The 20,693-nt window shown below is 62.2% G+C and overlaps 1 protein-coding gene across 8 annotated transcripts in view; it reads left to right on the plus strand.

Moving 5' to 3' along the window:
* Positions 1-1,019: 1,019 nt before the first annotated feature.
* Positions 1,020-20,693, plus strand: part of RIPOR1 (RHO family interacting cell polarization regulator 1) — a 32,194-nt gene continuing 12,520 nt past the window's right edge. For 2 of the 8 annotated variants that reach the window (XM_074913122.1, XM_074913127.1), the window contains exons 1-2: positions 14,806-14,911; positions 20,533-20,659. In XM_074913122.1, the coding sequence (XP_074769223.1) occupies positions 14,893-14,911; positions 20,533-20,659 (146 nt within the window). In that variant the 5' untranslated portion in view covers positions 14,806-14,892. Of the gene's footprint in view, positions 1,155-9,026; positions 9,152-10,317; positions 10,403-14,805; positions 14,912-18,866; positions 19,173-20,532; positions 20,660-20,693 lie in introns of those variants that run through there. The other 6 variants (XM_074913123.1, XM_074913120.1, XM_074913124.1 and 3 more) reach the window with 6 other exon arrangements.

Genomic DNA, 20,693 nt, shown 5'->3' on the forward strand with positions numbered 1-20,693 from the left:
CAGACAGACCTTCGCTGGCCAGGGAAGGACCGGGAGCAGAGGCAATCAGAACGGCAGGGACCTCAGCCAGGACCTGGAGATCCCTCTTCGTCGGGAGTCTTCCTCCAGCCGAAACAACTCTTCATTCTGCCAAGGTGCGGTCACTGGCCTTGGCGTGGGGGAGATGGGGCAGCAGGACAGCCTTGGTGGGGACATGTTTGTGCCAGGTGGCACTGCGGTCCTGTGGCTGAGAGCCCCGGGTGACCGTTTCCAGAGCCACCAGTGGTGGGATAGGCTGATGCTGGGATGGCTGGATTGTCTAGGAAACTGCAGCTCCCTGGGGGGTGCAATGCTCAGAGGGTGCTGGGACCCAGGGCTGCCGTCAGAGTGTCAGGACCCAGCCTGGGTGCATGAGAAATGCGGCTCATGAGGAAGCAAGTCCCGGGCCCTGCAGCACAAGGGCTGCCAAGGAAGCCAAGCGAGGCCAGTCGATAATGTGTGGAGGCTTCCTCCAGCGCTGCCGCAGCTGCACGCCGGGGTTGCTCCGTCGCTATCTAGCCCTGCAGAGCCGGGTGCATCCCTTCTCCTCTGCTGTATTATTGTTAGCTGGGAGGAAGCAGCTCACCAAGTCCCACCTCAAGCTTTTAACCCGCTGCTGCCTGACCTGCTGCTCTCTGCTCCCGGCGGCCAGAGTCGAGAAGGCTCCATGGCTGCCCTGGGAGGATGGTTTGGTACTGGGAGCTTTGCTGCAGGCTTTGCCTCCCTGGGGACCAGCAGCACCCCCCCAGCAGGTCTCCCCTGAGCTGTGTGGTCTCCCATGGGTCCCCCATAACCACTCTTGCAAAGGGCAGACGTTGGCATTGTCATCTCTCAGTGTGGAGAGAAGGTTCTGAAGGCTTTAAGTGCTGATGATTCCCTCCTTGTTCTCTTTTGCCCCTTTTAGCTGTTTGGATCCTGACTGATCCTTCCTCTGGAAGCCCCCCTGGTCTGCTGGGGGGCACCATGGAGGTGACAGCTTTACTAGCTTTGCACAGATTTAATTCAAATACCTGATAAATGGTTTGGAGGAAATCCATCTTGGGGAAGAAAATTTCAGCACTTCAACGTCTTCATTTGATGAGCCAGAGTTTAACTGAACTCCAGGGTCTCCAGAAGTGCTACCTGATGCTCCTTGGGTAAGTGAAAATCGGGCAGACATCTTGGCAACCTTCTCCAGATCATCATCCTCTCCCACAACTGGATTCTGCCAAATTGTCCCCTCCTTCTCATCTAGCAGGGAGGGGACCTTAGTGTCCATCAGCACAGGCTGGGGCTGTGTTCTCCCTGGTGATGACCACCATGGGACACCTCTCCTGAGCACCTGTGCAGGAGCAGAGGTAGGTCACCCAGCTGCTGAGCCTGCTGGGGTGATGCAGACATGCTCCATGTCTCCTGCAAATACAACACATATGTTAACATGCCCATGACATGCCCCAGTCCCCATGTGCACCCCCAGCATAAACCATGGGTTAGCCTGGGCCAGCCTGCTCCATGCCCTGGGGCCCTGGCACAGCCACAGACGTGGATCTTCCAAAAAAACTCGTTTGGGAGCTGTGCAAGCTGTGCTGTTACCTGAACTCAGCACAGGAGTATGCAGATGTGGGTTGCAGCAAGGTGCTCATCCTTCCTCCCACAGCTGGGCTTCCACCCATGCCTTTGCCCCCAGCAGTGCCTGCAAAAGGGGCGACGCTGTCAGAGTGAGCCCTTGGCCATAGGACCCAGTCCTGCTCTGAAGGGTCTTGCTGGGAGGTTGGTGCAGGTCAGCCTCTCCCTGCCTGTCCCCCAGCACCGCCTGGGCCTGAATTTCCAGCTCTTGCAGAACAAGTTCCCAGGAGGCTGCACCTGGAGCTGGCCCCGTGCTGAGCTGTGGGCATGCCTGTCTGGTGCCATGCATGGGGTCTGTGGGGATGGCGAGTGGGGCTACGCTGCCCAGGGCATGCCACAGGCTGGGGCAGCTTTTCTGCTGCTCACCTCGCTAGAGGGGTTGTCCCATCAGTCCCCAGCGTGTCAGCACCCAAATGCGTGTGTGAGTGGCACAGGGACTTCAGGGATGTCCCTGGAGACCAGCAGGTACAGCCCGTCCTCTCCAGCCCCACAGTTTGTGTCCTTTTGCCAGGGACACAGAATGATGTGGCCAGGATGCCCACTCAGGTCCCAGCCCTGATGCCCCGGCACGTCCTTCCCCGCTTCTTGTCTCTAGGGAGTGGGCTGAGACCCAGTGATGGCAAGAACAAGGATCCAAGCTCGTTTTGATGAGCTCTCTACCCCGTGTCGCTCTCCTCAAAGCCAGGGAAGTGACGCTGGAGAGGAACTTGGCTCCTCTTGTTTGTTATTACAGGATAAAGTTACCCTTTAAAGCAGAGCCAGTGCTGTCAGGGCTGCATACCATCCGGGAACATTGCTCCTTCCCAACGGCTCCGACACACTTCTTGTTATTGTGCTTGCGTGGAGCCAGCCCGCTCCCAGCCCTAGGCGCAGCAAGGGGGATACAGATGGGGGGGAGGATCTGACAAGGAGCCTCGAGGCTCTTTTTCCACCCTGGGAAAGTTAGAAGCAAAGGGGAAAAGTCTGTCTCTGGAGAGAGTGAGCTCTTCTGGCTCTGGGTTACGTGGGGAAGGAGCAGAAAGCAAGAGCTGGGAGCAATGGAAGGGCAAGGGGAGCTGGATGTGGCCAGGGTACACTGGGGGTGTCTGTTGTCCGTCTGGAGAAAGGCCAGGGACGCTGCCCTCACTGCGGCTCATCTGGGGACCCTCTTGAGGGGACAGACCTCTGGTTCCCACTGGGGAAACTGCTGTGCATGGGGCAGGGGGGTGGCGTGTGGCTGGCACCCATCTCACCACCCTGCAAGTCCAGCACCAGCTTGGCATCTCTGGGTGATGTGCAGGCAGAAAGAGGGCTGGCTTCTTCAAGCTCCAGCTTCTGTCCCTGGTGGTCCCAAATCCAGGGGATCCGCCCTCTCTTGTGAGCTGGCACCTCAGGAGACACCCTAGCACCCCAAGACTTTGCAGACATGGGGGTTCCTCAGCAGGGCCCTGGCCATCCCACCTGCACTAGACTCTCTGGAGAGAGTGGGGGTTTGTTTAGGGCTTGACCCCCCTGCACTGAGCCATGAAGTGCCTGTGGGGTGGAGGGGAAGGAAACGGGCCTGGTGGAGCCGAGCCAGGGAGAGCTTCCTGGCAGTGAGCTCCAGGCTCCAGTGCCTTCCGTGCTGCTGCAGATGGCTCCGAGCGGGATGGAAAGCAGAGGGCTGTGCGAGCCCTTTCCAGCCATTTTCCAGCCTGGCACCCAACCGCCCAGTGCTGGTTGGGAGGCGAACACCAGCTGGTGACACTGCGCTGGGGCCCTGACGCTGCCGCCCCGGCGGGGTGTTGGAGGGAAGCCTGACTCATCCCCGGCAGGAGAATATGAGACTCACACATGTAAACAGAGCTGGGCCTGGCGTGCCAGGGCATGTGACAGATACAGGAGAGACTGGCTGGAGCCACGGCCCGGGGCTGGTAGCATTGACACATGTGTTAGAGGCATGTGAGAGGGGGCTTGGCCTGCAGAGAGACAGAAAATGTCTGGTCCCGCCCCATCCTAAGGCTTAGAGGAGCATCACTTTGGTGGGAGGATGCAGCAGGTTCCATGTTATCGGCATGTCCTGCCTCTGCTACCCCTGATGGCTTTTAGCAACGAGTTTTACCCCTGATCTAGCTGTTTGGCTGCCACCGCTGTCCTTCAGGGACCAGTCTGGACCAGCAGTGTGGGACAGGCAGAAGAGGTGCATGGTGAGGGGAAAGCCCCTGAGGTGCCATCTCGTGGTGACAGCTTCAGGAGCAGAGCACAGCTTGTGGTGTCAGGAGGTCTCCCTGCATCTTCTCTTCTGCAGCGATGGAGCGAGCATATGGACATGCCAGGCTTGGGTGCACAGAGGGTCACTGGGTGCCTGTTCCCTTCCCGGGACCAGGGATCACTTGGAAACATCCTGATTGTCCGATGCGCTCCCCAGCATGTGATTTTCCCTTGGGTTTATAGTGCCTTGCTGCGGGATCAGGGCTGGAGAGTCGCAGGCCAGCAGGGACAGGAGATGATTACAGCCACTTCCTATCCCTGCTTACCCCGTTCAGCCAGTTTCATCTCCTTAATCCCTACCCCAGTATTTTCTTTGATGTTTTCTTTGGAGGGGAGGGACCATGTGCTGAAGGCTGCTGCTTGCTGCAGGGAGCACTTTCACGCTCTGGAGACCAATGCAGGTGCCTGCTGGCTGCCCCGCATGGAGCTGCTCTGGGCTTCTGGGTGCAGTGGGTGCTGCTCACAAGGGACAAGGACCTCACCTCGGTGCCCAGGACCACCATGGGGCAGATCAGGGTACACTGAAGTCCCCTGCGCTGCTCGGGGATGACCATATCTGCATGCGTTTGCCAACAGCCCTACAAAATTTGCAAATTCAGCCCTGCCAAAGCACCTCATGCTCCAAATTGCCTTTTCCTCTTGCATCCCCTATGGCACCGGTGTGCCTGGCCTGGGCCAGCTCTGGGGTGAGGTATTCCTGCTGCAGCCAACTCAATGGGCTGAGCTTTACCTGGCACAATGCCGTATCTCCAGGCTGCTGATGCCGCACCACAGTCCGGCCGTGCCAGCTCCCTGCCGCCAACCGTGTGTGCTGAGCTGAGCTGGTTGCTGGCCTCGCCCATGACCTCAGTTTTCCTGCTCAATGTCGGATGGTCCCTGAGGGGCTGCAGCAATCCTGTGAATCATGAATACTTTTGGAGTGATTCCTCCGGGGTGGGAGTGAGATGGTTCCTTCGTGTGGGACAGGAGACTGCTGCCTGGTTGCAGGAGGTGATGTGGTCCCAGGGGATATTCAGCCCCCCAGGCTGAGCCGGGAGAGGGGTTGGAGATGCTGCCTGTAACCTTCTGGGGGTGGAGAAGGGAGTTAGGAGAGGACACAGCTGGCTGGTGACCAGAGTTTGGACTAGCCCATGGTGCCCTTCTGCAGCTCCTTACCCTCCTTGGCCCGTGCTGGTGCTGAGTCTGATGCTGTTGCAATCTGGATGTTCTGGCTTTGCTGTGAAGCCCTGACTTGGGTGCCTGCATACTGGCCAGAGAGTCTGGGTGAACTGACTGGCAACTAACGCTGGCCAACACCGAGCAGGTTGGTGGCCATTCTGGGGCTGTCCTTGCCTCCCTTCTTCCAGTCCCACAGGGAGAAAGTGCTGGGACAGGCAGCTCTGCCCCATGGAGAGGGACAGGCTGGATCAGAGCTGTGCCCCAGGCGGCTGCCGCTGCGAGCTGGCCCCGAGCGTGCTGCAGAAAGGTTTCCAGCAGAGCTCGGAGGACCTGCTGACACAGCCTTTCCCCACTGCCGTCCAGTTCCTGAGTGTAGCCGAGGCCCTGGTGAGTCAGCTGGAGCAGCGGCTCACATTGCTCACGCTGCACCAGCACCGCTCTGGCTCCCTTAGCTTTTTCCCAGGTTGTATTTCCCAAAAACACGCAGCCAGAGGGATGAGGAGCCCAGTGCCAGGATGATGGATGCTCAGCTCCAACCCTGCAGCAGGTTCTGCCGAGTCGAGGCACCTCGGCTGCTCTTGGGCATGACAGCTGGGCTCCAAGTGTGCTCAGCACACATGGCTGTCCCGGCACAAGGCTTGAAGCTCTGGCCTGAGCGTCCCGCCTTGCTCCAATGCTGAGCAGGAATGCTGAGCATGCAGCAGCTCCAGGGCGGCGTGGAGGGAGGCAGGCCTGGAGCCAAGAGCTGGCCTCCTGCCCTCCGGACAGAGGGGAGAGGAAGATGTGGCTCCAGGCCCAGCCTGCAGCAAGAAGAGCAATTTGGGCAGAGACCCGCGGTGCAGGGGTCCGCCAATGGCTCAGCCCTTTCTCTGCAGCGCAGCAGGCGGAGGCAGGCAGCTGGCACAGCAGGTTGCTGAAGCTGCCAGGGAGAGGGGAACGTGCTTAGGGTGGTCCCAGCTCACCAGGCTCTGGCAAGGTGCAGTCCTGTCCTGGGAGATGCTGAGTGATGCTGGCTGGTGCTCAGACAGGGTGCCCTTGTGCTTAGCGACTCCTGCCTGCACCAGCGCCCAGCTTCCCAGCGCAGGCAGGGACTGCCAGGAAGCCTCTTCCTGTGGCTGGTGTCCAGGAGTATTGTATCCATGCCGGGAAGATTAACCCCTGCCTGCCAGTGGGCATCAGACCTCCTTAAAACCAGGAGGGGGTCTAGGGGAGCAGGCAGGCTGTGGGGTGCTGTGGGGACTCAGGCAGTGAGCCTGCCCTTGCTTTTGTTTGCAAAGCTGGTCTGTGCCGAGCAAACTCCCGGTGACCTAGAATAGCCCGTGTGGTGCGCCAGCCCAAGCCTTGGCAGAGGCAGTGTTTAGCTCAGTGTGCCCAGTCTGGCAGGGCAGGAAGGCGTGTGGCCGAGGGGAGGCGTGCTGAAGGCAGCCCTGTGGGCCCGGTCTCCCTGCAGCCCCCTCCTCATGTCTGCAGAGTGATACAGCTGCTCCCCAGCCTGGCGGCGGCCAGGAATGGTGTCTTACCTTGCCATGGTGGTGCCTAGGTAAGCAAAGCGTGGTGGTGTGGGTCAGTCTGCCTCCAGGCACCCAAATCTTTACCGAGAAGTCAAACCTGGAACAGGCTTCCCAGAAAGGTGGTCGATGGCCCAAGCCTGTCAGTGTTTAAAAGGCGTTTGGACAATGCCCTTAATAATGTGCTTTAACTTTTGGTCAGCCCTGAAGTGATCAGGTAGTTGGACCAGGTGATTGTTGTAGCTCCTTCCAACTGAAAATTTTCTCTTCTGTTCTATTCTATTCTATTCTAAATGCTCAGTGTCTGAAGACCCACCTTGCTGCAAGGGAGTGGGTAGGACGAGCTCGGTGGTCTTTAGTTGGGGTGGGTGAGCCCAGGCAAGCTGTGGTGGACATTAGGTAGCCCACTGAGCCAGTAACCTACAGGCGAGAGGCAGAGCTGGGGTGGGGGGGTGCTCCCAAGTGCCTGCTCTGCCATGCTGTGCCAGTTGTGGTGGCAGAGCAAGTCCCCACAGCCACCTTGTTGGTGTGGTGGCAGGTTGGCAGAGAGCCTGCAGAGGTGGCATGTTAGTGGGTCAAAGTGCTGACCCAGAGCTATTGCTGGAAGAACTTGGTGAGGGTGACCCAAGCGACTCTGTGCACTAAGAGCTGCATTAGGGTGCTGCGTAGCATCAGCTTCCCCTCTATTTTTCAAGGGGGAGCCCTGGCAGGGATGTTGGCACAGTATCTGCATTGGGCATGTCCCCAGAGCTCAGCAGAGCACCTCTATTTGACTTTGAACGTCCACATGACCTGCTGAACCAAGTTAGCAGAGGTTTCCTGCCTTCCTCCAGCTAACCTCACCCCCCGGGCCACGCAGCAAGACCTGGCTGCCCTTGCAGAGCTTTTGGGGGATTGGCAAGGTCGTGACACCATGCACAGGGTGTGGGTGGGATCCAGCCCCCTACTTGATCCAGACGGGATGCTGGATGAAGCGATGACAATGTGGGGCAGTGGTGCTGACCACACCAGGCATGTAGTGGGCCATCCTGCTGGGCCAGAGACCGTGTGGCACTGGGGCTGGGGTTGGTTGCTCAACCAGCTGGCTCGATGGATCCGTACATCCTCTCTGCCTGTCCATGTTGGCCCTTTGGTTTGGCCTTTCCTTGGTAGCCGCAGGACTTGCTGTCCTCTCTCCCATTTTTGCATTGCTTCTTCTTCCATGTAACCAGGCCAGGGAAGGGTTGGGAGCTGGGACGCCCCGGTTCTCACCAGGCGTCCTTGGCAGCGGTGTTCTGCTCCTCGGTGAGGCCCCAGGAGAGCCACAGTGGTGCAATGACTGCCTTGTCACCAATATTGTCCTACTCTGCTGAGCTTGGAGACCTGGCAATGGTCTAATTAGTGCTTTTGCATCACAGGGCTGGCTGGAGCACTGTGTTGTCTCATCCTTGCATGGAGGATGTCTCAGTGGGGCCACAAAGGTATCAGTCCCATTTAAAACTGGGTCGATTCAACATGATCTAGGACAGGTAGGAGAATGATGGGCTTGGGAGAAAGGACAGGAGGCGGGTGCATCCCCCTAGCAGGCATGGTGCTGGAGAAGCATGTCTGCCTCCCTCCCCTCCACTCTGGGAATGCTCAGAGGTGTCAGGATTTAGGACCTGGCCTGGCAGGGCAGGGTCTGATCCAGGGCAGCCACGATGCTCCATGTGGAAGGCAGCACCGTGTAACTGCATCATCGGTCAGGGTGGCAGCCTGCATCCACACCAGGGCTGCCTGTCCCTTAGCTGGGGACACCAGGAGCACTCCCACGCTCCTTCCCTGTGGAGGCTGCTGGGAATGGGGAACACAGGGTTGGTGCCTGTGCTTTGCTCTCCCAGGGTGGACTTGCTGCTTGCCAGAGGTCTGAGCACGGCTCCTGCTTTCCGCAGTCAGGGTCTGGAGGAGGAGGGAAAGGCAGCCTGGGGCACTGCGTACTGCGGAGCTGGGAACAAGGACGCTGGGGTGCTGGTTCTACCTCTGCTACCGACTGCACAGCCTTGGTCATGTCACTTCACCGTCCAGAGATGCCATCCGCGCCGTGAGTGGGCTGTGCCGTATGCCAAGGGGCTTTCAGGGAGACCTGCAGTGGCCCTCGGGCAGGGTTGGCAGTGGGAGGGGGGGGGTCCAGCCATTTGCTTTCCTGTCAGGGAGAGGCTGTGGGCGCGCTGTAGGAGGGCGAGCTGCCTGCGTCCAAGCAAGCCAGGCTTACCCCACCTCCCCCAGGGCAAGGGGAGCAGGGCTGGGATTTCGGTGGGGTTGGCAGAGCCCCGGGAATGCCGGTGCACCGGTGGGCTGGGCCGGAGGGGCCGGGACCCCTGCGCGGCCATGGCGGTGGCGGTGGCGATGGCGGCGGCGGCGGCGGTGGCGGCCGCGGTCCCCTCGGGGAGGGAGGCGCTCCCGGCCGTGCCGCCGCCATTGGCGCTGCCTGGGCCGTGGTTTCCTGCCGAAATCACATGGCTCCCGCGTTTCCATGGAGAGAGCCGGGGTGGGCGCTGCCAAGAGCCTGCACGAACTCCCCGCTTGCTCCCCGTCCATGGGAGTGGAACAAAGGGGATGCACCGAGCCAGGCCCGCTCTCGGCCCGCGCGTCGCCCCCCGCCTCTCCTGGGACATGTGAGTGCCACCGGCACCTCCGCGCCTTGGGCGATGCCGCCGGCCCCGGGGGAGTCGCCGGTGACGGGGTGGACAAGGCAGGGGGGGCGCGGGGTTGGTGGCTTTATAGCAGGGCTACACCCTTGGGGGGGGCCACGTCGCCGCGGGCCACCGCCTGCCAGCGACCTGGTGTGGCAGCCGCCGCCCGGCCCCGGGGTGCGCACCCCGGGGGGTGCCGCGGGGTGCTCAGCCTCGGCGGGGGGGTGGGGACGGGGACGCGGCCGAGGGGCTCCGCTCCCGAGGGGCTCCGCGCCCTGCGGCAGGGCCGGGACCGCGCCGGGAGACACACCGGGAAGGAACCGCCTGACTGCGGGATACCGGGGCGAGCACTGCCCCGCCTCTCCAGTGTCACCCTGTGTGTCGTGTCCCCCCAAACTCCGGTCTGGGATACGTGGGCTCCTCCGGCCGCTGCTTCGCTCCCGGGGTTGGGATGGCGCCGACACCCTGCGGACGGGGGGTGGCGTGAGCCGTGCGCTGCCGGTCCCCCCGGGGCTGGGCAGGGGTGCAGGCAAAGGGGCAGCTGCCCGTGGCCATATAGGGCCCTGCCCGAGCGCCTGCGGGACGCCAGAGCCATCGGGCCCGGACCAGGGGCTGCACATCCCCGCCCCCCACACCCCCCCCACCCCTGCACCCAAGCGGGACCCCGGGGGCAACTCCTGAGGGACCTGGGTGCACCCTGTCAGCTGGGTGCTGCCGCCTCCTCCTGGGTGACCGAGGGAGGAATGCTCGGAGGAATTAATAAGACAGATCTGGCTTTGTTGCTGGCCCTATCCTCCTATCTCCCAGCCCTCCCCAGCCTGCCAAGAAGTGCTTGGGAAGGCCTCACGCCATTAACTCTTTCCCTGCCGCACCTCCAGCCGTCCCAGGTCTTGCAAACAGCCTCAGCGGGTTTTACCCTTGCCAGATTCCCAGAGGAGAATACCGAGACCACTGGGAAGTCCTGGCCTTCCTATAAACCCCGTGTTGGCCGAGGACCTATCTCCTGGCTGGCGGCTGAGGAGCAGCCTTGCTGCGTCCCCCGGGCAGGGCTGGGGCGTGAGGCTATGACGCCACACAAAATCAGGCAGCGCAGGGCTTGCTGCCGGTGGCGTTGCCTGCTCTCAGTTGGTGGAGGTCACCGATGCATTGCCGTGGCCCCCCGGGCGGAGAGAAGTCGTGGTGGGAACTGGCATGGTGGTGGCCGAGCCCCCTTGGAGAACACAACATGATGGGGTTGAGTGTGGGAATGCGGGCAGCGATGGGCAGGGCAGGGTCTGATGGGCAGGACGGGGGATGCCGGGGTGGGCAGTTGATGAGGTGGGTGTTGGGGTGCAACCAGGGGATAACTGTTGATATGCAGTGGGGACAGTTGCGGGGAGGGTGGAAACCAGGGTGGAAACCCTGCCTGAGGCTCCTGGCCAGGGCTTCTGCTTTGCCCGGGAATCTGCAGCCTGGGTTGCTGTGAGGTGCCCAGGGAGGGCATTGTCCAGTGCCTGCTGCTACCCCAAGGGGAGCCAGGAAGGGGTGTGGGGACATCCCCCAGGGCTGCCATTGTGCTGGGCTTCAGCCTGCCCCAGTGGCTGAGGCTTGGTGGGGCATCGGAACTCTAACTTAAAGGCTCTGACTTAAAGGACAGGACCGGGGAGACCCGTTGTGGGCAGGGAGCTGGCATTTGGGGTCCCCAGGGGATGGCGAAGGCAGACCAAGCCCTGGCTTTGTGTGGGTTGAGGCCATTGCCAGGCTGGGACGAGCTCCCCGCCTTGTGCTTTGGGGTTATTTATAGGGCTGCCATTTATATCGCTTCTATTTCTGTTGCCGTGTGGGGAAGATGCGAGGAAGCGAGGGGGGAGGGCTTGAGTCTGCTGCGGCCCTGGTGCCCGGATGCGGGGTGCCCGGCCCCTCTGGTGAGGGATGCTGCCGGCAGCGGCAGTGCCAGCCTGGCTGCGGGTAAAGCCTGGCTTGGCACAAGGGCTGGTCCTTCTCCAGCCCTTGGGGCATCAACCCTGCAGAGTAAGCTCTGCCTACGATCTGTGGCGGCGGGCTGCCAGGATTTTTTGGAGTTGGCTTTGCTGGTTTCTGCAAAAAATAAAGTCAGAGGGGTTGGCTGTAGCGCTGTGGTGTAGCGGTGACCATCTGCAGCTCTAGGACTGGGCTTTCCCAGCCCAGGACTGGCTCTTGCCTGGCCACAGGTCGCTTGGTCACTCACCGTGGTTCTTCTTCAAGCCATGGCGGTGGGGCTTCTTCCCAGAAGCATCCCTTCCTGTCCTCTCCTAGGTCTTTGGCTCTTTGGTCCCTCACCAGGCTGGTTACTACATGCTGGCAGTCATCTCCCCATCCTCTTCTGGCCAGCGGTGACTTCTGCCTGCTGTGCGCCCACCGAGGCTGGCCTGTGCCCTTTTGCGCCGCCATTCCAGCTGTGGTGATGTTCCCGGCCACACAAGGGTGTCCATGTCTGGGGAGCACTTGTTTGGCAACAGCTTCTTCATCACCTCGGCCTCTGGTGCTGGTGCCACCAGGGGAGTGTGCTCCTGGGGCTGGTGGCTTCTCCAGGGGCTGGGTGACGCTGGCTGGGCACAGCCTCGGTGCTGGTGGTCCCAGGGCCAGCAGGGAGCAGCCAGGGAACCTCCCCAGGACTTGGTGCTGGCAGGACAACGGGTCTCTGGGAAGCCAGTCCTATATCCCATGGAGGGCAGGGAAGTGGGCATGTCCTCCTAGGGTGTCTGGATTTTAATTCTGCCTGTGCACAGACTGGCCATGGCTCTACATGCATGTCCAAGCATGGAGGGTTCTGTTTGCATGTTCAGCTGTTGTGGCTGGGGTGGGGATGCTCAGGGCAGCTTCCCAGGTCTGGCAAGAGGAGGGCATGACAGGGACACCCCCAAAAAGGGTGCGCTTGGGGCGTTACAGCCCCATCCCTGCCATGTAGGATGGATGGAGGCAGCTGCCCTGGCTGGTCTGGGATGGGCCAGGGTGGTGGGCATCCAGGGAACAGTGAGCTGGGGGGGTGCCCAGCACCCTGTGTGGCCATGGGGCTGTCTGCTTCCCTGCACCCACTCCCTGTCCCTGGCCGGGCCAGGGACAGAGATTCATTTAACTCAATTACCACTCAGGACCTGGGGTGTTGGCGCGGCTCGTGCCCTTCCTCTGCCCTCCCTTGGCAAGGTGTCCTGGCAAGCCCTGCAGAGTGCTGTGCAGGGTCCTGCGAGGTGCTCAGAGGAGATGTCTGATGCCACGTGCCCGTGGTCTCCTCTGGCATCCCCTGCCACCTTTTGAATGCACAACCCCAGCTCCTGCCTGCTCCTGGTGGTCTCCCTGTGGGCAATGCCTGGGATGGTGCTGTGCCACGCGGCTTGCCGGCACTGCCCGACATCGGCTGCCCCACAGCCCTTTGCTGGGCTGCAGGCAGGGCCACGGAGAGGCAAAGTCCCCACAAGCACCACAGCCTGGCTGTCTCCCCTCGGGGAGGGAAGCCTGGATGTCCCTTCACTTTGCATGGCACCGGGGAACGCCCCTCCCGTGGCTTCCGGCAGCTTTAGCATGGCTTTCTTGTTAAATTTTAATGAGAACAAATGAGCTGGCATGGGTCGTCACTGCGGGTGCGTTGCTTGGCTGTGTGCCGGGCACTGGCTCCACATGGCTGCCAGGATGGCAAAGGCTTTGCAGACCAGGTCGGTCCCAGGGCGATGCTGGGAGCGATGCTTCCCCCTGGGGAGAAGCCCCAAGGGGTGAAAAGCCAGGCAGTGGCCCCCTGCTCATGGCAGCCATCAGGTCGGGACTCTGCCTGTTGGTGGGGAGGGCCGGGGCAACACATCCTGACCAGGCGAGGTGGGAGAGCTGGTCTGTATGGGAGTCCTTGGAGGCCAGGGTGGAGATGCGTGCCCCCCACACCATGCTTTGGGGGTGCTGGGCTGTGGTTCCCCTCCATGCCCCGGACACTGGCATGGAGTCTACAGGCAGGCGAGCAATAAGATGCGTCTGGGATGGTTTTTCCCCTGCTTGGGGCCAGCCCAGTCTCATCAGCATTGCCCCCAGTTGCTCTCCCAGTGGAGCTGGTGCTGGGCACCCACGTGGGCACCCACCCAGGCACCAGGACAAGAGGGTGCCCTGGGGCACAGCACTCTTTGGTGCCACCACTGCAAGCTCCAGCTCACCAGGCCTGGCCATGGCTGGCTCTAGGGCCATGTGCATGGGTGCCGATGGTGAGGGAGCTGTGCCACCCTTGAAGGGAGCCCCAGATACTTCTCTCCTGCAATGTGCTGGCCCCGTCCTGCACAGGAAGGGACCAGCTCTGGCCTGGGGAAGCAGCCCCATAACCAGCTCGCCCTCTAGGGAGGGGGTTAACTTTCTGGGAGCACCCCATCTCTGCGAGTACCCCCCCCAAGACTCTGCCCCAATGCTTTTCCTCCTGAACCTGATCTGACCTTGCTCTAAAAGCATCAGCAAACAGGAAAGGAGCCTGGGAGGGAGGTGTCTCTTCCTGCCCCAGTGACGTGGTGATGGCAGCTGGTCCCAGCCTGGATGGAGCTGGCAGCTCCAGCCTCCTCCATTGGAGCTGAAGGGGGGTGCCAGGCCTGGGTACCCCAGGACCAGGACCCGTGCAGGGACCTATAGCACTGGAGGGGGAGTCATATCTGTGCAACAGAGTTTCCTGGTTGTTCAGGGCATCCTTGTGCCCTAAAAAGGGAGTTGTGAGGCCTGGAGGTGCTGCCGGCTGCTGGGGTTGGCATGGAGGGCAGGTGGGTCTGTCACGCTGCCCTGTGGGAGCTGGACCTCCGTGGGCAGTGAGGCATCCTTGGTTCCTGTGTGGGAATGACATCCAGCATCTTTGGAGAGCCCTGCGAGGAAGCCCTGCCTGAAGCCAGCCCCTCCGAGGCTTTGGAGACCCAGATGACACAAACTGGGGATATTTGAGCAAGGAAACCCTTTTCCCAGCAGTTTCTGGGTGCTGCAGGGTGCCCAGGGGCATGCGCCAGGGATGCATGCTGTGGGAAGTCCACAGCAAAGTCACGGTGGTTTGAGATACATATATATATATATATATATATAAAAATATAAAAGCAATGCAGAAGTGAGCAGCAGAGCTGCCAGGACTGCTCCCCGCAGCAGCGTGAGCATCAGCTGCCTGCTCTGCCCACAGCTTTGTGCCTGCCTGTGTTTGCTCCCTGGCTGTGCTGGTACCGGAGGGAAGGGGGTCTCCGAGGGGAGCAGTCTCACAGGGGGCTGGCACGAGGGGGACACTGCGGTGCCCGGCGCAGGCTGCAGCCCTGCCCTTCCTCGTGCTTTAAAAAAAACCCGGAGAGAGGCTGGGGGGGACCTGCACAGCAGTGAGCTGTGGTGTGGTCCCCTCCCTTGCACCTCTGCCTCAGTTTCCCCGGAGGGGGGCACATGGGGAGGGAAGGGTGGGGACCACGCCGTGCCGTCCCTGCTCACAGGGCAGCTGGTGCTGGTGGGGTCCCCTCCTTCCAAGGGGGACAGGCATCCTTCTGTCCTCCCATCCTTCTGTCCTCCTGTCCTCCGTCCTCACAGCTGGGGCTGCGGCGCTGGGCAGTGATGTCAGCCCTCGGGCAGGGGAAGTGTGGGAGGAGACTGCTGCCCGTGGGGAGCCCTCCTGGCCCCGGCCCCCGCACAAGGGCGGACAGACGGACGGACAGACGGCATGAGAGAGCAACAGCCGCCCCAGACGCTGACCCCAGCCCAAGGGGTACGTGCTGCCACAGCCCATCATGAACGGCAAACAGAAAGGTACCGAGCGCCGGCGGCACCGGGGCCCCCCAGCAAACGCCGTTAATTTGGGGACCCCCAGTGTCTTGAGGCTTCTGGGGTGATGTGCCTGGGCTCATGGGGGGCTTTTTTTGGGTGAGCAACTTCCCCAGGGAGAACTCTTCTTCCCCAGGGACAGGTAGCCACCACCTGCAAGGCACACAGTTGTCACCGCGGCGAGCCGTGACAGGGTGTCAGGACAGGGTGTCTGTAGCAGGATAGGACCTGCCCAGCCTCGCTCAGACCTAGGCTCTGTATCTTAAGGCAGGAGCAGGGCCACAGCTGCCTGCTGCTCCTGGGCAATGTGCCCCCGATGCCACAGCAGCACAACTTTCCTCGGTAAATTGGTTTTCTCCCCCTTGTGCCCCTCACATCTTGTCTGCGGCTGTGCTATGTGTCGAGCATACCTGGCACTGCCAGCCCCAGGGGGCCTGGACAGAACAGGGGGTCGGGGGGCTGCTCTCACGCACAGGGACCATGTTGCCCTGGCAAGATTTTGGGGGGAAGCCTCTGGTACCCAACAGAGCATTCTGGAGATGAGCAGATGAGGGTGAAGGTGGCATGTGGGATGTTCGCAAGGTTATGCCAAGCCCAGCAGGATCACTCCAGAGTTCTGTCTTCTGCTCAGCACCTCTGAGAGGGGTCATAGCTCGCTCAGGATCAGGATCTGGTGCCCCTGGCCAGGCTGCAGTCCTGTCTAGCAGGGAATGGAGGGTGATCCCCTCAGCCTCCAAAGCCACGGGGTTCCTGGCTGGGTGCTCAGGCTGTGCCTATGGTGGTGGGGTTCCCACTTCACTAGGACCATGGTGGTCCTAGGCTGGTTCTTAGGAGCCATCCTAGAAAACAGGTTGGGCTTGAGCTCAGGCAGGCACTGGGGACCCCCCCCCCCCCCCCCCCCAGTCAGTGGCCACCTCCCTGGGTCCCACTTTGGTGCTTGCATCCCCCTCTGGCTGGGAACTGGGAGCCCATGGGATGGGTGGTGGGAGGCTGCGAGTCTCGCCGTGGGGACCCGGCCATGAGTGACTGCCTGTGCCGTGCCCTGCCCTTCCTCGGGGATACTCCACGGGGTAAGTAAGCACTTCCTCCAATTCTTCCCATCCGCAGCTCCTTCCCTTTCCTGCCGCCCTCCCACTCAGCCCGAGGAGCCAGCTGGCCTCCCTCGGCCAGGAGGGCGGATACCGCCGCCTTGCCTCCACCGACAGCACCCGGCACCCATCCAGCCCCCCCACCCGCAGCACCCAAACTGCCATCCCCTGCTCTGGCGGGGGCTGCGACCTTATAGCTGGGAGCTTTTCTCCTGGATGAGTCACAGGGAGCTGGGATGCCGTTCACTGACTCATCAACTCCCAGAAAAAAAACAATTCCCCTCTTTGCCCCGCGTGGGGGGCAGGTGTGGGGGGGTCCTGCCTGCCTGGAGGAGAGGCAGAGCGTGGAGGAGGTCAGGGAAGAGGCGTCCCAGGCTGCCTGTGACCTTGGCGGCATGGCGTCGGTCCCCGGATGCTCCTGTCCTCTGTGCCGGGGGGGGCTGAGGGGCAGCAGGAGGGAAGAGCTGCTCCAACCCACGCCGGGAGCCGGCCAAGGGCCGTGCTGGGGCCGGAAGGGGCTGGCGGGGGGCCGGGGTACGTGCCTGGGTTATGGCAGCAGGGACGCAGCTGTGCAAACAAGGATGCGGCGGCTGGGCAGGGGGAGCCGTGCCAAGGGGCTGAATTCGCAGGCTCCCGAGGTCGTCCCCGCCGCGTGCCCAAGGGACACTCAGCCGAGGGTGCCAGGGTGGGGGCGTCATGTTTCTGGCACGAGGGTCACGTTTCTGGCGTGGGGGTCCCTGATCCCCTGCTTGCCAGACACTTTGGGTGATGCTGTGAGCAGGACGGACCGGCCGGTGGCCACTGTGCCCTCGTTAGGGGACACCCATACCCCGTTGTGCCTAGGGAGGTGGCTGCAGTGCCATCAGCGTAGGTGCCACAGCCCAGCCCTGCCACCCCCTCCTGCGGAAGCCCCTTGGGTGGCCATGGGTGCTCTGGCTGGTCGTGGGTGCCACTCCCGGAGGGTGCTGGAGGGTGCTGGGTCGGCCACCTGGGGTGTTGCTGATCTCCAGTGAGTGACATTACTGGAGATGCTGGTCAGAGCACCCCCAGCTCCCAGGGCTGCAGGGCTGGAGATTCAGGGGAGCCAGTCTGGGGCGTCTCCAACCGGGGCAGTGTTGATAAACCCGCCAGAGCGACCTGAGGCTGGTGTCTGAGTGTCGGAAACAGAAACCAGCTGGGACCAACCCAGCCGGTCGGACTGCCCCCTCCGCCGCTCAGACCAGCATTCTTGGCATCCCAATCATCTACAGAGCACCGGGTGTCGAGAGAGGAGCCCGTGGCCTGGCTGGAGAGCCCCTGGGTGGGCTCCAGCACCCCCCTCGCTGCGGTGCCCACCCAGCTGCTCACACCTGGCTGCTCTGCCCACTCGGGCACTGCCTGTGGGCAGCGCTGGCTGGGGACAGACGGACAGAGGGAATCCCAAGATCGCATTTCCTACAGCGGGAGAGCTGCAGGCAGTCTGCGGCGCAGCCACGGCAAGGTGAAAAGCTTGGTTGGGAGGCAGTTTTGTTAGCGCCGAAGCTCTAATTAAGGTCAGGGGGCAGTGGGGCTGGCGGGGACTGGACCTTTGGGGCAGGACCTCTGCGGCTCCTCAGGAGAGGGAGGGATGTGCTTGGGGCTCAGCACGTGGCAGGGACATGAGTGTGCCGATGCTCTGCCTGGTGCCAGCCTCCTGGCAAGTCTGGCATGGGGCTCACCAGCCTGGGTGCAATCGGGCAGGCAGCCTGTGGCCCCTTCCACGCGTGCCCCCGGCTCTGCTCCCCGCCGGGGCTGGCCCTGCCGCCGCTGTACCAGGTACTTCTTATCTCGGTAATGTCAGGAATGCACCACGCCAGGGATTTTTCCTCTTCTGTGAGCGATGCCTGCCAGGAGCAGAGACCCTGCGCCCTGCCTGATGCAGGCAGTGCTGCCCTCCAGCACCCAGCTGGCTGTCTGCATGTGCCCAGCTCGAGCATCCTTGGGGCTCCCGGGGCACCTCTCCCACAGAGAGGGGCCATGGTGTCCTGGCACAGGATCCAGGCTGCAGGGTGCCAGGCCTGGGGAAGCAGGGTGCCACAGCAGACAGCTGGCACTGGCAGGACCTGGCAGTGTCCGGGGCCGGGTGCTGGACTGGTTGGCTGCAAGTGCTGGGGCCTGCGCCGTCCCTTGCTGCCAACTCGGCTCTGCACACATCCTGCCGGCGATCTGGCCTTGTGGTGAGGTGCATTGCAGCGGGTGTTTGGGGGACAGCCGGTCCCTCGGCTGGAGTGCAGGGATGTGGTCCTGTCAGCAGCCACTGCTCATGGCACTGCTTCCTGTGCCTGTGCAGGAGCCTCAGGTGCCTTGAAGCACAACCCAGTGCAGTGAGGTGGCTGCTGGAGCCTGTGAGGTTCCTGAGTAAGCAGCTGGGGGTTGTTCTGACTCTCCTGGGGAGTTGTGTTGGGGCACTGGTCCCTTGCAATGCCTCAGCATCCTTTGCTGCGGCACCCCAGCATCCTTCTCCCTCTGCGGCATCCTCAGCATCCTTCTCCTCTGACACCCTCAGCATCCTTCTCCCCGGCACAGGCTCCTGCCTGGGTGACTCTCCTTAGAGCCCCCCTGTGCCCCCAGATGGCAACGTGGGCTGGGGAAGGATGGGCTGGCAGGGGCGTGACCTGCCCCACTTGTGAAGAGCCCCATCGTAGGGGTGGTGGGTGCTTTCCCTATAGATCAGCCACTGTATCGCCCGGCTGGGGCAGCCAGTGCCGGTGCTGTGGGCCTTGCTTGCTCAGTGGGGAGCAGATTAAAGAGCCCTGCAGAGGGTAATCTGCCCAGGCCGTGCAGGTCAGCTGGGCTGCCAGGGATTACAGCTCCTCCTAATGAGCTTAATTGGGACAGTGTTGTCCTGGAAACTGGAGGGACTGGCACTGAGATAACACCAAGGTGGTGGGACCCACAGAGCGGCTCCGTGGTCTTGGCCTGGGACCCGAGTGCCAAGGGGAGACCAAATGGCTCTGCTGCATCCCATCTCCACTGGGATAGAGGTTATTGGTGGTGGCTGGCTTTGACTCCCAACGGCCCTGGCTCATCCCAGGCACTGCGAATGCCTGGCCCCAGCATGGTGTGCGGGAAGGTGACGGCGTGGCTGCGGGGCGGCAGGGAGCACAGCACTGGGGGGATGCCCACCAGTGTCCAAGCAGGTGGGTTCGAGCTGGGCTCCTGGGCTTCATTGTGCCAGGGGAAGGAGGGGGGATGGCAGCAGGAGCCCCGGCAGCACCTCTGTCCCCGTGCTGTTGCTGGTGCTGCTGGGGGTGGGGGCTCATGGCTGGCTGTGCTGGGGCAGGAGGAAAGGCTGAGTAACCCTTGAGGTGTGGGGAGATGGCTCTGGCCCCATCTGCCAGTGGGGGAAGCTGTGCATCCCCAGGGCCCTGCCTGGCCTTCCCCGGCAGGGTGTGTGACTGCCAGGCACCATGTGGGCTCGGCCCTGGCAGCTCCTGCTCCCCAGCCCACAGCTGGTGGGGACAGAGGGACTGAGTTGGTGTCGGCAGTGGCCAGGATGGAGCATCCAGCAGCTCCTGCCCTGCTCCTGGAGGTGCTCTGTGGGCTGGGCTCCTCCATGCTGGACTCCCCTGTTCTTGCTCTGTGCTTTGGGCTGCTCTCCCCATGCCCTGGCCAGGGCTGCAGCGATGACATGGGGTGGGAGCTGGGTCCAGACCCTGAGATGCAGAAATTTGCTCAGTCCTGGCTGGCACCGACTGCACCAGCTGTCACAGGGACAGCGGTTTTGGGGCACCTGGCAGCTGCCAGGAGCAGAGGACAGAGCTGTGGCAGCTGTGGGACTGCACACGTGCTGCCCGTGTGGACTTTCCAGGCTCCACTGGGGAATAGCTCAGCCTTTCCTTCCTCGATGCAGAGCTCCTGGCAGTCGGGGACTTTCCAAAGCGCTTTGTTGCCTGTGGGTTTCCCTCCTGGTTGCTGGAGTGAGCGGAAGCCAGCACAGAGACAACGAAGGGCTGGGCGACCAGTCCGGCCCCGCACCCTTCCTGCCTCTGCAGTGGGGTGACACGGGTGACAGCGGGACATGGGACAAGGCGGGGTTCAGGAGGAGGTGGCCAGGCTGGGGCACAGCAGAGGGTTTGCCACGGCTGTATTCAGGAAGGGTCATGGTAGGCACTGGGCATCAGCCCCTTCCTGTGGCTCCCAGGGGGCCAAGCTGGGATGTATGTGTCTATCTGTCCCCGCTGAGGGCTCACAGTGTCCAGAGCCCTGTCTCACCCAGGGCAGGGCACCAACACATCTCTGGGGGCAGCACAGGACCTGTGTCCCCTGTGCCACCAGGAGTGTACCCGGGCTGAGAGGGAGGGCAGGCTCCCAGCCTGTGGGTGCTACGTCTGCCCCAGCCCACGGGTGCCGTAACCACCCTGGTCCATGGGGCTGTTCCCTCCTGGTCTCATTGGCAGCCCTGCCTGAATGTGTTTGTCTTCAAGGTCTTTTCCAACCTAGATGATTCTGTGTTTCCCCACTCTGCTGCTGTTGACTCCGCTTTCTCGTACCCCCCAGGGAGGCCCTCCAGGTCACACTCAACGATGTCACTGTCTGTGCGCCCGCAGCGCCGAGTCCTTGTCACCAAGATCAATAGGAGCCAGTCCTTCGCTGGAGTGAACTCGACGGCCGACCGGCCCTTCAGGTAGGAGATGGGTGCTCATGCTGCCTGCCAAGAG

This window comes from Athene noctua, chromosome 9 (assembly GCF_965140245.1).
Source record: "Athene noctua chromosome 9, bAthNoc1.hap1.1, whole genome shotgun sequence".
Taxonomy (NCBI): Eukaryota; Metazoa; Chordata; class Aves; order Strigiformes; family Strigidae; genus Athene; species Athene noctua.